This window comes from Malaya genurostris, chromosome 3, assembly GCF_030247185.1.
Source record: "Malaya genurostris strain Urasoe2022 chromosome 3, Malgen_1.1, whole genome shotgun sequence".
In the NCBI taxonomy this organism is placed as follows: domain Eukaryota; kingdom Metazoa; phylum Arthropoda; class Insecta; order Diptera; family Culicidae; genus Malaya; species Malaya genurostris.
Genome location: NC_080572.1, coordinates 126,623,996 through 126,640,063, shown reverse-complemented (window position 1 = coordinate 126,640,063; position 16,068 = coordinate 126,623,996). Strand labels below are relative to the sequence as shown.

The 16,068-nt window shown below is 36.8% G+C and overlaps 1 protein-coding gene across 6 annotated transcripts in view; it reads right to left on the bottom strand.

The window, feature by feature from the left end:
- LOC131437545 (unconventional myosin-XVIIIa) overlaps positions 1-16,068 on the bottom strand; it is a 146,192-nt gene that overhangs the window by 103,461 nt on the left and 26,663 nt on the right. For all 6 annotated transcript variants that reach the window (XR_009230773.1, XM_058606957.1, XM_058606958.1 and 3 more), the window contains exons 2-5: positions 12,500-12,775; positions 12,159-12,374; positions 11,612-12,100; positions 11,412-11,552 (exon numbers count right to left, since the gene is read on the bottom strand). Coding sequence is in view for 5 of the 6 variants with exons in the window: in XM_058606957.1 (XP_058462940.1) it covers positions 11,412-11,552; positions 11,612-12,100; positions 12,159-12,374; positions 12,500-12,775 (1,122 nt within the window). In the remaining variant the exon portion in view is untranslated. The remainder of the gene's footprint in view (positions 1-11,411; positions 11,553-11,611; positions 12,101-12,158; positions 12,375-12,499; positions 12,776-16,068) is intronic.

Here is a 16,068-nt window from a genome sequence, read left to right as displayed (position 1 = left end):
ACCTTAGTGTATAGGCTGTTGAAAAAAGGCTCTTTTTGTAAACGCGAAACTTCAACAAATCATATCTCGAAAATTCCACGTACCATATTGAAATTAAAAAAATACGTGTCGAATATTTTCGAGTTCTTTTCCGAAAAAAAACAGTTAGATGAAAAAAAAAATTGGGTGACAATCAGCGTGGAATGTCTCATATATAAAAAATGTCAGCTTTTCAATAAAATATTTAGAAATTGAAATATTCTAAAATATCAAAGAAAAAAATTTTATTTTCCTTTTAAATTAATCATTTTTTATTTTGCTTCCAACTGTACCTCGAATGTAACATTTTTATTAGATTTCTTGTCTTTTTCACCTTTCTCATATAGAAAGGTTATGCAATCTTTGTAAAAACCGACTTTTGAACCGAGCCCCGGAAGGCCGAGTTTCATATATCATTCGACTCAGTTCGTCGAGTACGAAAAATTTCTCTGTGTGCATGTAATGTTTTTGTGCAATAACTTTTCTTGGAGAAGGTTGAATCGATTTTCACAAACTTATATTCAAATGAAAGGTCTTGTGGTCCCATACAAAATTCCTGAATTTTATTTGAATCCGACTTTCGGTTCCAAAATTATAGGGGAAATATACAGAAAATTAAAAATACGTGCATCAACTTTTCTCGGAGAAAAAGTTGATTTACAATATTAGAATCAACAGGTATTACAGGGTGATTAGTGTAAAAATTTCAATTTCGAACTACTTATTCCCTTTTCTCAGAAATGGCGAGACCGATCTTTACAAACAATTGCCGGTAGTACAGTAACATCGTACCGGAGGTGTAGTAATGTCAATGAAAACTGAAAATAATAATTACTTACATACTGTGAACAAAATTGATTAAAAATTAATGTTCTGTTTATGCAGCTTATTCAAAAATAAAACCCTGTTTAACTAGAATTTCATATACAAAAGTAAGTAGAAGTGTATCCACGGCTCGTTTGTTTTCGAATATAGAACATGCGAGGTAAGTCAACAACTGGAATTAAAACAAAGACTTTGTCTCCCCATAATCAATATTCAAAATGAAATATTTAGTTCATTGAATTTATTGTTAGTGGGTATAGAAAATGGAACCAATTCCTTAAGACTTGCCAGTAAATTCTTCTACCATGTATGTCTTATTCGCTTATAACCAAACAAACTAACCGTGACTGAAACGGTCGAGCTTCTATTGAAATAAATATCTTATTATCCTATTGAATAAGGTTGAATTTTATCCGGATCCGACTTCTAGAATGAAAAAAGTTATAAATGTCTAACCTTCATATAGTTGACGATACAAAAAGTACGAATAATTTTCAATACAGATTATAAAACTATTTGAACTTGTAGGCATGGCTATTTGATGGCCGGTTCTGGAAACAGTTATTCGAAATGTCCAAAATCTTCCATCGATTTCTCGTGAAATGTTAACAAGAGAGGCTAGTTTGATTAAAACAAGTTTTTTTTATAAGAATCGATCTTGGAAAATATGTAAAACTACCAAGACTCAAAAACAGTCGGAACGGTATTTTCAAATGACTGTATCCTCATTGGTAAAGAACCGATTTAAATAATTTTGGTATCAATAGATTTTTTGGAGTGTTTAAATTAATGTAGACTAACACTGACTTGTATTTGAACATTGGTCAATTTTGAAAACTAAAAATGTCGAAGCAGGTACTGTAAAATGACCTATGAATCGCAACAATAGTAGACAAACTTACCATCTGTCGCGATAATCTACGTTTTTTTTTATTTTGCATCATTTACCTTATGATCAAAAAAGAACCGGAATTTTATTAAAAAACACAATTTTTAATAAATTTCTTTATTATCGCCTTCAAAGTACTTTCCTCCTGCGGCAATACATGCATGCCAACGCTTGATCCAATTTTCCATACAAGTTTTATAGGCCGCCGAAGGTATGGCCTTTTGTTCACGCAGCGAATTCTCTTTTTTGGTCTCTATGGTCTCAAAACGCGTTCCCCGTAATGGCAATTTGCATCTGGTGAAGAGGAAAAAGTCACCAGGGGGCCATATCTGGAGAGTAAGGTGCTTGGTTGATGATATTGGTTGAGTTTTTGGCCAAAAACTGCGACTCAACCAACACTGTGTGGCCTTTTTTTGCGAATGGCCTCACGCAAATGACGCATAACGGCCAAATAATTTTCCTTATTAACCGTCCGGAAGGAATTCATAGTGCACCACACCACGAATATCGAAAAAAACAGTCAGCATAACTTTGATTTTGGACCGACTTTGGCGTTCTTTTTTCGGTTTCGGCTCGCTTTCGAAGCGCCAATTTTCAACGTTTCGGAACACTTAAATCCATTTGCAACACAAAATTTGATGCACGCACGTTGTTCTTAATTTTCATCCATTATAAAAATCACCACACGAAAATTTTTCAACTTCTTTGTATAGACGCCAAACAAAAACTAATCGTACAATATGCGTCAAAATTTGACAGAATGTGTATAAAAGTGTTGCCAACGTTGAGAGAATAAAAGTTTACCGATTGGACAAGCGCGGGAATTTTAAAATGAAAATTCCGGTTCTTTTTTGATCATGATGTATATTGACACTAGTGAGAGGCTCTCAGATCACACATCACATGAAAAAAAAAAATCGACGATTTGTTTTAGTCTTGTTAAGACGTAGAGCCGCCTTTTGCTAGTTTTAATTTTTCATTTTCTCAATCTGTTTTCTTCGTTAGATACTGATCAAATATAAACAAAGGTTTGGTCCGACATAATGGAATTCCAGATTCGAAAATCGGATGCCGATAAAATGCAATAGCAGCCTATGAAACAAAAAGACCATTGATTGCAGTCTCAATTTGTGGTATACGGTGAGAAATATAAGTGAGTTCGATGTTGGAATTTTTGGAAATTATTTTCGGTACTTCCGGTAGCGGAATCCGGGGACCGGTATGCCCGATATGAGTATGAGGGGTCACCAAATAACAAGACCTGTGAACTTGAGGATTTTATTTACTATTTTTGAGAAATCAGCTTATCCTTACATTTTCTTCTATTGAAGAAAACTATTGTATTTGCAATTTATTCCACTTCTCATTCTGTTATTCCGTAACCGGAAGTCAGATCCGTATGAATCCCTAAAGCATGTTTATGGGGTAATAGTTTCTTTCATTTAAGCATGTGTTTGTGAAATTCAGTTCAATCATCTCGGAGAAAAGTGAGTGCATATTTTTATCATATACACACACAGACATTTTGAGATTTCGACGGAGTGATTATAGGTATATGAGTCTTGGTTCAAAAGTCGGTTTCCACAGTGATTGCATACCCTTTCTTTGCGAGAAAGGTAAAAATGAATAAAGAAACGAATGAAATTATCAAATTTATGATAAAGTCGGGGAGAAAGATATATGTACTGATATTTTTTAAAGAGAATTGTTTTCAAATTGTCAAAATATGTTTACCGAAAAGACGAGACAAAGGAAAATGCATACTTTCAAATTTTTGCAGTTAATTTCAAAACAAAAAATTAGAATTAAAATGTTTGATTCTTTTATGCAAAATTTGCATCACGTTCAAAATTTGTCTAGAGCATATCAGCTTTTTCCTCCGGAAAACCGAGCTCTGTCTGTTCCGCGTCTGTCTGTATCGTTCCTCGTGCGGTGTTGCAGCATCTTCGGCCTTGCTGCATTCTTCTCTTCGACCAACTGCTTACATTCGCCGTCAAACCAGTGATTTCCTCGATTCAATAACCTCGTACCTAATACGGTAGCACTAGCTCCAGATGATGATTGTCTATAGTTTTGAATGCATACAAACTGCGACAAGATAGTGATTAGAGTCTATGTTGGCACTTGGACATAAATGATGTTGGTGAAGAAGCGCCCGTCGATGAGAACGTGGTCGATTTGGTTTTCCGTATGTAGATCAAGTGATCTCCGTCGTTGGCCGTTGTCATTTGTTACCACGCGCAGGCTCTCCTGCCCAACTACAGGTCTGTACGTAGCCACCCGACCTACTTGAACGTTCATGTCGCCGATGACGAGTTTTACATCCCACAGTGGACAGCTGTCGTAGGTTCGCTCCAACTGCGCGTAGAATACTGTAATTGAAAAAGCGGCCCTTAATTTTCAATACACACGTCCTGGCTGCCACCCAATCACGCGCTGGTGCATCTTGTTCGAAAGTTCTGACAGAAAGGCCGCTCGATGCCGGTTTTTTACACCTTCTGTCCCGTCCAACAAAGTTCCTGCAGTGCTACGACATCGAAGTCGTGTATTTGAAACTCATCATACAGTATTCGGTCGTATCCTGGCAAGCCAAGCGATTTTCAGTTCCATGTGCCAAGCTTTCAATCGTAATCCTTTGTTCGTCGCCTTGGTCGATGCCGATAACGATCCCTGTCAGCATACGTCCTAAAGTCCCACCGGTTGGTTAGCAGTTTTTTCGTAAGGTTACTCGTACCCCAGCCGGCACCGTGGGGAGGTGGAGATAGAAGTTACTGGACAAGAGGCTTGTCCAGTCGTTTAACAACCTGTGCCTATCAAATGAACTACTAGAGAGCTTGCAGTAGGTACTATATACTTGAACAGTTAACCAGTCTTGAACGCTGAAATGTCAATCACAGAATGTACTTAAATTTATTGCTTTCTCTTCCAATATTTATTTTGAATACTTTGGAATACGTCTCAATGAAACAGTGAAACAGGTAGATTCATTGACGCTTTAAACGGAGCTAGCGATGCTTCAAATTACTAGGCATGGTTATTCAATTGAGGATGAGCCCAGTGGATCTCATTTGAATATAACCACAAAAGTTAATTCAATGAATTGGAAAGCATTGAAAGGCCAGATATTTTATCTTTATCAAAAAAAATTACATTCGAAAATGAAATTTTACTTCACTGGTCTAGAGTGTTATTATAGTTCTAGAAAGAATCGGTGCAATTTTCAATTGCCACGATTATCTCTTTATATAATTCATGTGTTGATTCTAGATTTCTCTTATCTTGTTTTTGTCATAACGATTTATTTATCAAGGCAATGTATATGAGTTTTCTTCGACAAGGTGTTATTTTTGCATACTTCTAACATATATGTTAGAAATCTAGAGGATGTTTATAATATAAGCACTTAATATTACAGTTTGATTGTCTTGAATTTCAATTAGTTCACCTTTTTGTGTTGCATTTTAATTTTCTAATTCAACTTGTAACTGAATTTGGGGAATAAGATATATAAGGGAATCCAAATTTTTCGTTAGGTACTGGAATGAAAAGTCCCGCACCTCTCACAGAAAAGACGTGAACAGTTTCGAACCGTGTATATTTTTGTTGAGAACAAGCCTCCAGATGTCCCAATACCAAATTTCATGACAATCTATCCACTAGTGTTTGAATAATAGTTTTCATCAAGCTATGGAAAAAGACGCAACAGCGCATAAATATAAAAGCAACAGTGAAATTTAATGCTTTGTGGTGCGGATTGGTCCACCATCCCCAGTATTTTTCAGACCTGGCCCCCAGTAACTATTATGTATTTCCAAACCTGAAAAGATTTCTCCAAAGAAATTTTCGTCGAATGCCATTGCAGAAATGGAAGCCTATTTTGAAGGCCTTGACAAATCATATTTTTATTTCAAAGGGTATCACAATATTGAACGACCGATAAGTTAAGTGCATCGCTCTAGATGGAAATTATACTGAAGAATAAAAAAGTATTCACGGTAAAAAATCGAATTTTTCTTTGTTTGCCCCGGACTTCTCATTCCATGTAGTGTATTACCGGGTATTACAGTTATTTATGGGGAATTCTTTGAACGGAAATTCATGTTGATCGTAAGTAATAAATTCAGGATACTTTATTCAAAGTAGTCGCCTTCGAAATAGCTTTGAAAAAATATGATTTTTTCATGTTTCGCACCAACCCACGAATACCACGTTGAAAGAACTATTCATCTTTTGAAGCGATCCTTTTACATCTTCATAACTAGTGAAGTACTATCTAGTAAGTGCGTGAGACATCAATGAAAACAAATGATAGTCCGAAGGGATCAAGTTTAGGAAGTATGGTGGGTAAGGTTCCACATTTCTAAACTTGATCCCTGCGGACTATCATTGGTTTTCATTGATATCTCACGCACTTGCTAGATTATTTCCATTTGAGTACAGAAATTATATTTTGGACCGCTTTCGCTGTGTGTGCGGAGGTGATGTAGTACTAAAAAATTACTTTCTCAGGCCTTTTGGAGCATTCTGGTCATTTTCGAACAACGCTTGACCCAGTTTCATCATTTGCTGTCGGTATCGATTAGTGTTTACAGTTTGTTAAAATTGTTAAAAAGTTTGTAGTACAAGACAAATTTTTGATCCCACTAAATGTACAACATCGTTCTCTTTCCGAAGCGAAAAGGTTTTGCAGTTGATGTCGATAGTATGCCAGGGTCTACCGATGACACCTTGGGATTCTCAAAATAAATCCATTTCTCATATCCCATCACGATTCAGTACAGAAAACCCTTTGTTTTTGCCGAGAAAGCACAATTTCGCTCATCGTTTTTCGCTTTACCTGCTACCAATCATTCAGTTCATGAGAAACCCATTCTGCCACCTTCTGGATATTTCGCATGACGAGAAGACTATCACAAATGGATTGGTGACTAACGTTTAACTTCTCCATCATTTGCTTTTGAGATCATTGTCCTCGGTTTTGTTTGAGAAGGTGATGATATGTACAAAAATGATAATGATAACCTTCTCACGAATGACTGTGAGGTGATCGACAGATGTAAGCCGTATTAAAAGTGCCTCCCTGCTATGGAAGCTGGTTCCTGAAAGCAACGTATTTTGTTTTGGTGGCGTTTTTGTCAACAATAGGTTAAGCTACGTTCATACAATTTCTATGCACACAGAATATAGTTATAGAAATTCGAATCTATACTGAAAATCTTTAAATTTTCAATCCGGGGCAGAGAAATCAAAAGTCAAATAATAATAATAATATATATATATTGTCTTGGATATGTTGTAAAATAAATGTTTAGTTGCACTTATATCGTAGAAAAAGAAGTGATATCCTATATATTATCTCTGAAATCATGAGAGTCATTCCAATAAAGTTCCTGCTGTTTGTATGTATTTTTAATAAGCATGAGTAAATATAGAATGAATGGAACGAATATTTAGAAATAATTTTAGGGCTTAGATATTGCAAAAACAATTAAACTATCCATTTCTTCTTTGCTACGAGAAGATTATTGTAACAGCAGTCATCTAATTAATGGGTTATTTTGGATATTACTTGACTTTCAATCAGCGAATTGTGAACTCACTAAAGAAAAGTTCACTACTGATTTTTTGCAAACGCGATTCTCACTGAAACGGCTCTCGCATGTTTCAAAATCAGTAGTGAAAAACTCACTAGCGAACAAAACAGAATATTGTGCTAGCATTAAATAAGATACTTATATAAAATGATAGTGTGCTATTTACTACACTTTATCACTAGAAGATTCAAAGTAAGATAATAAGTAAATTAAACGATGTATCTAAGCAATATATTGTTAGTACACGTACAATAGACGGAAGTAACGACGAAAGGTTAGCTTGTTACTATATACTATATGCAGAAACAAATACTCAATTTAAAGATATGTTTGAATTTAAATAAATGTAGCTAAATGATTTCATACACGTTATATAAGTTGATTATTTTTTATTAAACTCGTTATTCTCAGAACCCTCTTTTTCAAACTAACAAAGCTTGAAATAAGCATAGTTGCCTTGGAAATTACAGTTAATGAGCATTCCCAAAATTTTCTGGAAAATTATTTTCGTTGGATTGGTCATTCTAGTCAGGCGCGTACCCAGAGAAAAATTTTCTGGGGGTGTTTTCTAATATAGGGGATACCGGGGCTAAATCGGACAAAACAAAAAAAAATTAAAACTGGGTTTTTACTCAAATTATCTCCAAGCGCATTTATAAAGTCAATCTATGAATCGAAATAATAGCAGGTTTATAAGATATTTAAGCTGTCCGGTTTAACCAAGTGTCCGGTCTAGCCAATGCCTCCACTAATAATTCCTGAGTTTCTGGAAAAAGATCTGTTCCTATGTTGTTTCTGTATTATTTTCCATCTTGGGAAACAGTTTCTAGGTATTTGCTTCTTCTGGGAGATGGCATTCTGGGAAATGGTACACTCTGTTGTGTGTCTTTCCACTAATTAGTACCTTCGTGAATATGGTTTTCTGGAGAACGGTACATTCTGGGGAAAATACTTCGTTGCTTTATTTTCTGGGAAATGGTTTTCGTGAGAACGTCGTACAACCGGTGGGAGCAGTTAAAATTTAATTAATTTGGATTGTTTAAATTCAAAGAGGAATTCTCTCAAATAATTTTTTCATTGACAAGCAACGCGGAGCAGTATGAATTTTTTTCTCAAGGAATTCTTGTTTAGTACTTTTTTAAACATTTAGCTCGATCTGTCGCAACGCTAGTCAATCGGTAAAACATACTAGCAATGAAATTAATAGATTTGCTGCAACTGTCAGTCTTCAAAAGACTGCGAAATTGACTCTATGAAAGGATTTTTCTAGATGTCTTGAGGAATACATGTCCAGTTATAGTTGAGTTGTATGATAAGTTGGTAGTACGTTATAAATTGATTTCATTTTTCATATAATAAAATCGTCATCTGTTTCATTTCGTATATTATAAATTTCTTTTCTAAAATTCAAAAATTCACGCTAAATACGCGAAACTCTGTCTAAACCTTAGTCGAAAGCGCAAGAAATTCCAGTAAACTGTGAAAATCATGAAGTTTGCGCGACTGCCACAAAACTTCGCGTAACTAAAAAATTATATTGTGCACTTGTCCGTTCCACGCTTGAATATGGCGATATTATTTGCTCATCTTACTATCAAATCGACGATATGCGCGTCGAAGCTATCCGGCGAAAATTTGTTCGGTTTGCTCTACGCAATCTACCATGGAACGATCCTGCTAATCTACCTTGCTACCAAGATCGCTGTAAACTTATATGCTTAGATCTATTATCTGTTCGTAGGAATGTCTCAAAAGCAGTTTTCATAGCCGATTTGTTACAATCACGTAACGATTGTCCTGAACTCTTACAATTAATTAATTTCGACATTCATCGGCCAAAACAAACTATGGATTCAATGAAGCATTTACTAGTATGTGCCGTTTATTCGATAACTTATATAATGTCGATTTTCATGTATCTCGAAATGTAATCAAACGATTGTTTCTCAGTCATTTATCATGTTACTTTAGAATCAATGGTAGTTTGTAAGTTATTTTACAGTCTTGGTAATGTTTACTTTAGTATTAATTATACGTGTATCATTTGGATGTAAACTATCTGTTGGTAAAAAAGATGAGGAGACTCGTCAGTGCAGAGCAGTTCAAATTGAATTGCTTGGTGCAAACTTAAACAGTTCAATTTGAACCGCTAAGCAGACGTAAAGTTAATGCTACTTGCAAAACACTTTTTCAATTGGCACCGAAGTGCCATGTCTTTTCTGACGTGCCGAACGAAAACGTCTTTTTCGACTAATACTGGCCGATTCAGGTATGGTTATTTAGGGATTATCCTATGTTTGTGATTTGGGCACATAACCGTTTTTACTTTTCTTTACGTTTCGTCTTAGACTCGTCAGTGCAGAGCAGTTCAAATTGAACTGCTTGGTGCAAACTTAAACAGTTCAATTTGAACCGCTAAGCAGACGTAAAGTTAATGCTACTTGCAAAACACTTTTTCAATTGACACCGAAGTGCCATGTCTTTTCTGACGTGCCGAACGAAAACGTCTTTTTCGACTAATACTGGCCGATTCAGGTATTATCCTATGTTTGTGATTTGGGCACATAACCTTTTTTACTTTTCTTTACGTTTCGTCTTAGACTCGTCAGTGCAGAGCAGTTCAAATTGAACTGCTTGGTGCAAACTTAAACAGTTCAATTTGAACCGCTAAGCAGACGTAAAGTTAATGCTACTTCCAAACACTTTTTCAATTGGCACCGAAGTGCCATGTCTTTTCTGACGTGCCGAACGAAAACGTCTTTTTCGACTAATACTGGCCGATTCAGGTATGGTCATTTAGGGTTTATCCTATGTTTGTGATTTGGGCACATAACCGTTTTTACTTTTCTTTACGTTTCGTCTTAGACTCGTCAGTGCAGAGCAGTTCAAATTGAACTGCTTGGTGCAAACTTAAACAGTTCAATTTGAACCGCTAAGCAGACGTAAAGTTAATGCTACTTGCAAAACACTTTTTCAATTGGCACCGAAGTGCCATGTCTTTACTGACGTGCCGAACGAAAACGTCTTTTTCGACTAATACTGGCCGTGTGTTTTGCAAATAGCATTAACTTTACGTTTGCTTAGCGGTTCAAATTGAACTGTTTAAGTTTGCACCAAGCAGTTCAATTTGAACTGCTCTGCACTGACGAGTCTAAGACGAAACGTAAAGAAAAGTAAAAACGGTTATGTGCCCAAATCACAAACATAGGATAACCCCTAAATGAAGATGAGGAGGTTTTATGCCTGCTGGAGGCAGAGGTTTAATAATTCACAACTCCAGCGAGCTTTTTCCTGCTCCACATAAATAAATAAATAAAATTTCTTTGATGATGATAGCATTACATTTATATTTAAAATGTTATACTAGTGTGGGCAAAAAGTAGTAAGACTTGAATTATATTTCACGCGGAAATTTTATTCATCGAAATATTTTTTTCTAGGTTGGTATGACTGTCAGTGACATCTGTGCCATGTGATGTGAAGTATTAAAAGTGCAATCGACGATTTTTACAATGAATGAATGAAATAATTCAACAAAGAAGCTCCATTAAATTTTGAGTGCGGAATTAAATATGTTGTACCGAAACATTCAGAATGATGCAAAAGGTCTTCGATGATAATTGTTTGTCGCGAGCAAGTGTTTTTGATTGGTAAAAGTTGTTCAAAGAGGGTCGAGAACGCGTTGATTAAAAATCAAGTTAATGTTGACAGTTTTCTTTGATTTTCGAGGTGTGATGCACTCCGAATTCTTTCCAACCGACCAAAATGTCAACAAGGAATACTATTTGAGTGTTCTGTGTCTTTTCGTGAATCTATTCGTAAAAAGAGGTCGGAATGTGTGCCGGCAACTCTTGGTTTTTGCACCACGATAATTCACCGTTGCATACTGGATTGATTCGTTGTGACTTTTTCGCAAAAATTCAACCGTTTCGCATTTAGCTCCGAGGCTATTGAGCAAACTCAAACGACCGCACCGTCAATTGAAGACATCAAACGTGAAGGCTTATGAACAAAGTCTTAGTATTTTTTGCCCACAGTAGTATATCCCAAGAAATTGTGTTTGTAATAAAGTGAATTGTATTTACCTCGGCTTTGAAGCGCTTGCTAGCACTCCGTCGTAATGTGTTACATTCGATCATATCTACTGATGCGGTTCGATCTTTTGAGTTATTCACAACTGTCATACAACGACGCGAAAGCTCTACTAATTCAGCAACTGGTTGAACCTAAAAGATAGATCAGTGGTTAAATTAGCCAAGAACTTCTGAGAAAGAAATTACAATACCTGCACTAGAACACTATCTCCGCTATTACGAATTAACTCGATAATCATTTCTCGAGAGAGCTCTTCAACAGACATACCGTTCACCTTTAGTAATCGATCGCCAGGAAGCAACCCAGTATAGGAGCTACTGTTTGTGCTAGGCTCGGCGAATATCACCGGGCGGAATGTAGGTGACAGCAAAGAAGAAGCCCGATCTAAAACCATTGCTTTTCTCAAACTGAATCCAAAATCGTTGCGAGGAGTTTTCTGCCTCTTGATCAATAATTCTCTGGGTGGTGGCAAATCTACCAATTTGATCGCTGGTAGTGGAAGACTAACATCCTCAAATATTTGTACTCTAGACCATCGAAACGAGCCTTGTGACTCGCCAACTGGGCTAAGCGAGAAAGGTGGTGTGGCAAAGGAGGAATTCGTTGTATCAGTAAGACTATCAGCACTGGGAGATGGAGAAGTCGTTACATGCAAATGATTTACATTTCCGGGGCTCACCTGAAAGACAAACAAGCTATCAATGACATAAATTTAACACATACAAGAATATCTTTACCTCTCCCATAAGTCTCAAATTTTCGGCAGAATATCGAGTGGCCAATTGTGAATAGTTTATGCGTTCGTTTTGTATCGTATTTCTCATTAATACTGTTTTGGAATCAGGAGATGATGTATACGAACCAGCGCCATCAGATTCGTTTAGGTTTAGTCGGGAACCTTTTAAAATACCACGTTTTGGTGGTCTCGGTGGCACGGGCGGTAACACTTTCGTCTGGAAACGGGAAAAGATTTTGATATTGGGATGAAAGTGAACAATTCCATACAAACGAAGTCAAAATTGGAGCATAGTTAGCTAATAGTGTCGAAGCGAAGGATTACAATCACACCCTTTCGTACCTGATTAACAGTCACCGAAGTCATAGACGTTTCAGAGCTGTCGGACTGTGATACGTTTGCGGTGGTAAATGACACCCGTTCGACCATTTCTCCATTGCTGTCGATGTAGGTGGTAGTGTTGGCTAGTGCAACAACTTCCTCTGTACCCCGGTCTTGCTCCGGTTCCCGATCTACATCAAGCTGGGCGAAAAATGACGCACTATAATCAGCAGTGATTCCACTGGGCAACTTTTCCTTCTCTTTCCGCCGGCCCCGTATCTTCAGTGATCTTCGTACCTACGAAAAGACAGAGAACAAATGGAAAGTTAATATTTTCATTTATGCATTAGCGTGTTTTGCTGCTTTTCGAATGAAATGTGTTTTCGTTGACTTGGCTACATGGTATACAAACGAAAACAGCAAGAAATAGAACGCCTTTGAAACCACAAACCATCAGCTTATTCCGAATGCTTGGTTGGAAAACATCCGTAAGTTGATACCTGCCTTTAGTCAAACAACTGTCACTGCTGCTGAAGCCAATACGATTCCGCTGCTACCGGCAGACAAGAAATAAATCTTTTTTGCATTTCTTACCCGGCTTCCATTGTTCACTAATGACGGTTTCATATTGTTTTGTCTAGAAAGAACTTGGTTGCTATACAATATTTGCAAACTAAAACGTTATCAAGTAAGAACGTTGGTATAACATTAAACCAAATACAAGGCACGATGGACCGTTAGCAGTCTCAGCCGTATAGATGCACAGTAAAGAGGAAAAAAAAACAAATACAAATCATGATATCCGTACAATTGTTCAACCGAAATCCGTTAAATTTCGTTTGAACAAACAAATTTACAAAAAAGATTTTAACTATTAATTTCATTTGAAATTGCAATGGTTATGCTATTTTCATGTGGGATTCGTTTATCACTTACAATTAATCTTTTTTCACATTTTTATGAGAATGTTCAGTGTTGTGTGTTTTGCCTTTCTCATATAAAAAGTATTCACTGCATTCACTGTAAAAACCGAATTTTGAACCGAGGCCTTCTAGAAGATAACGATAACTTATGTCATTTTTCATTGAAAAACACTTATGGCGATTTTTATTGAAAAACACTGGTGGCGTAGATTGCTCTGGTTTTGCACTTTCGAGCAGAAATGGCAATGAAACGCCGTCAGAATATTGCATTTCTGCTCGAAAGTGCAAAACCAGAGCAATCCACACCACCAGTGTTTTTCAATGAGAAACGGCATTAGATTCAAATTAAAGGTCTGTTAGTCCCATAACCATAACCCATAACCATAAGTCCCATAGATATTGAGTTTTAATGCGGGACGAACTTTCGGATCTAGAGTAGCCGGGTAAAATGGTGCAAAATATACGAAAAATTGTTCATTCAATTTTCCCAGAGACCGCTTAATCGAGTAAACTTAGATTTCGGAATTACAGGCTGATTTTTTCGATTTCTAGACAGTATTTCATGACTCTGAAAAAGCGAGAAAAATATTTTCAAATTTCACTTCATTTTTTTTTCATTTAGGCAGGTCAGGTCTGGTTAGTTTATGACTAAATACATTCATTTTCGGTGTACCGAATTTACGTTACTGGTTCCGGAAGTACCGCGAAAAGTGATCTCCAAATCGAAAATCACTCCAATTTTTCATAAACAGCTGGGCTGATTAGAGAATTTTGTCCGGATCCGACATCCGATTCCGGAAATACAGAGTGAAATGTGTATGGAATTATCAACCGTCATTTAGAGCGACAATGCAAAAAAATCTTTTTTAAAGACTATAGATATGCATTTGAAACCTGCCTTCACAGCAGGGCCCTTTTACAGATGGCAGAGGGGCAGAGAGGGACAAGTGCCACCCTGGCCCAGTCTAAGGGGGCCCTTGGCGGGACTCGCCAAGCAAAAAAAAAATGTTTTATTTTTATTTATTTTTCGAGCAATCGGACCAAATTTGTTTGAATTCTTTTGGAGATGTATTTCTTACGCTAAAAATACTTAAAAAATATTAAACATAAATAAATTTCTTTTTCTTTGTCCATCCGTCCAACCGAACGGACGTGTTCACGGGACTCGTGTCGCAGTATATCGCGCGCGTATATTTAAACTTTTTATTTCGACGCAAACGTGCAAGTAGGCACTCTTTTTTAAATAGTAATCATTTTTTAACATACCGTCGCGTAAACATGAAGAAGTGCGGAATTAGTAATTGTACTGTCTACGACAATCGCTATCTCTGGAAGTGTCACGGAAAGTGCAATCGAAAATTTCATGCAGCCTGCGTGGGAACACAGAGAAACCACGAAGAATTACTAAGGACCTTCATGGTACCTCTCTGTATTGACTGTCAGCAGGAATTTGCCGAAGAACTGCAAATGAAAAAACTTATTCATCAACAGCAGGAATTGAACCAAACAGTCCGTGCCCAAATTGAAGCAAACCATGCTTTATTCGCACAAATAAAAAGCATGAAAGTATCACATGACGCTCTCGACAGCATGGAATCTCTTTTGCTGAAGCTAGAAACGGACATAAAAAATGTAAACATTAATACATGCAACGCGGCCAGTAAAGTCATAAATCGCATTTCATCACTTTTGAATGAACGCGACGAAACTTTTTTAGCTGACATAAAAACCGCCAACAAGCAACTGTCCACTAAGACAGAAGTAAACCTTGAAAAAGTGTTTACTTTTTTCGAAAACAAAATTGACGGCGTGCAAACAAATATTAATGAAATAAAAAGTATCGACCCACCATGCAGCTTATCATCGAAAGAATTTTTGGACGACATCAAAGCACTGTGCAATGAAGCAATAATGAAGAAAGAGCAAGTCCCTCAAGCTCATCCATGTATTGCTGAAGAAATGGGAATCAGTGCCCAGTATGCTAAACCTTCGGAAGAAAAAGCTGACTCGAAAGTCACGTCAGGCTGGCGCTTCATCGGCAGCAAAAAAATATGGAAATGCGACTGGAGCGAGTATGACAAAAAACAGCGCACTCGACGACTGCAAGAAAAACAAGCAGAAAAAGCAAACCTCAGACGAAAACATCGGAAGCGGAAACAGCAAAATAATACAAATTACAGTATACGCAGTAAAAACAACAACTACACCAACAACAGCAAACACGACAACAACAACAACAACAACAACAACAACAACAACAACAGCAGCAACAACAACAACAACAACAACGACAATAATGTGCACTACAACAGCAACTTGAACACTAATAGTAACAATACCTGCCACAACAATAACAATAATGTGTCATTACAATATACCTTACCCTTGGACAAAGACTTACTAGCAGATGACATCGAAGCTGCACCATCCACTAACTATATGAACACATCTTCAATATCACAGAACATAAATACGTCTGCAATATCACATGACATGAATACAGACAGCCAATTCGAAATTGATCCAATGCGTCCTCCAATTGTACGTCTTACTTCACAATCTGCAAATGGCGACGAACGCTTCTTAAAAGCAAGGCTTCGTGACCCGAAAATAATGCACGTCGTCCGTCTGTATTTGTCATACATGAAAAATCAACAACCTACAGTA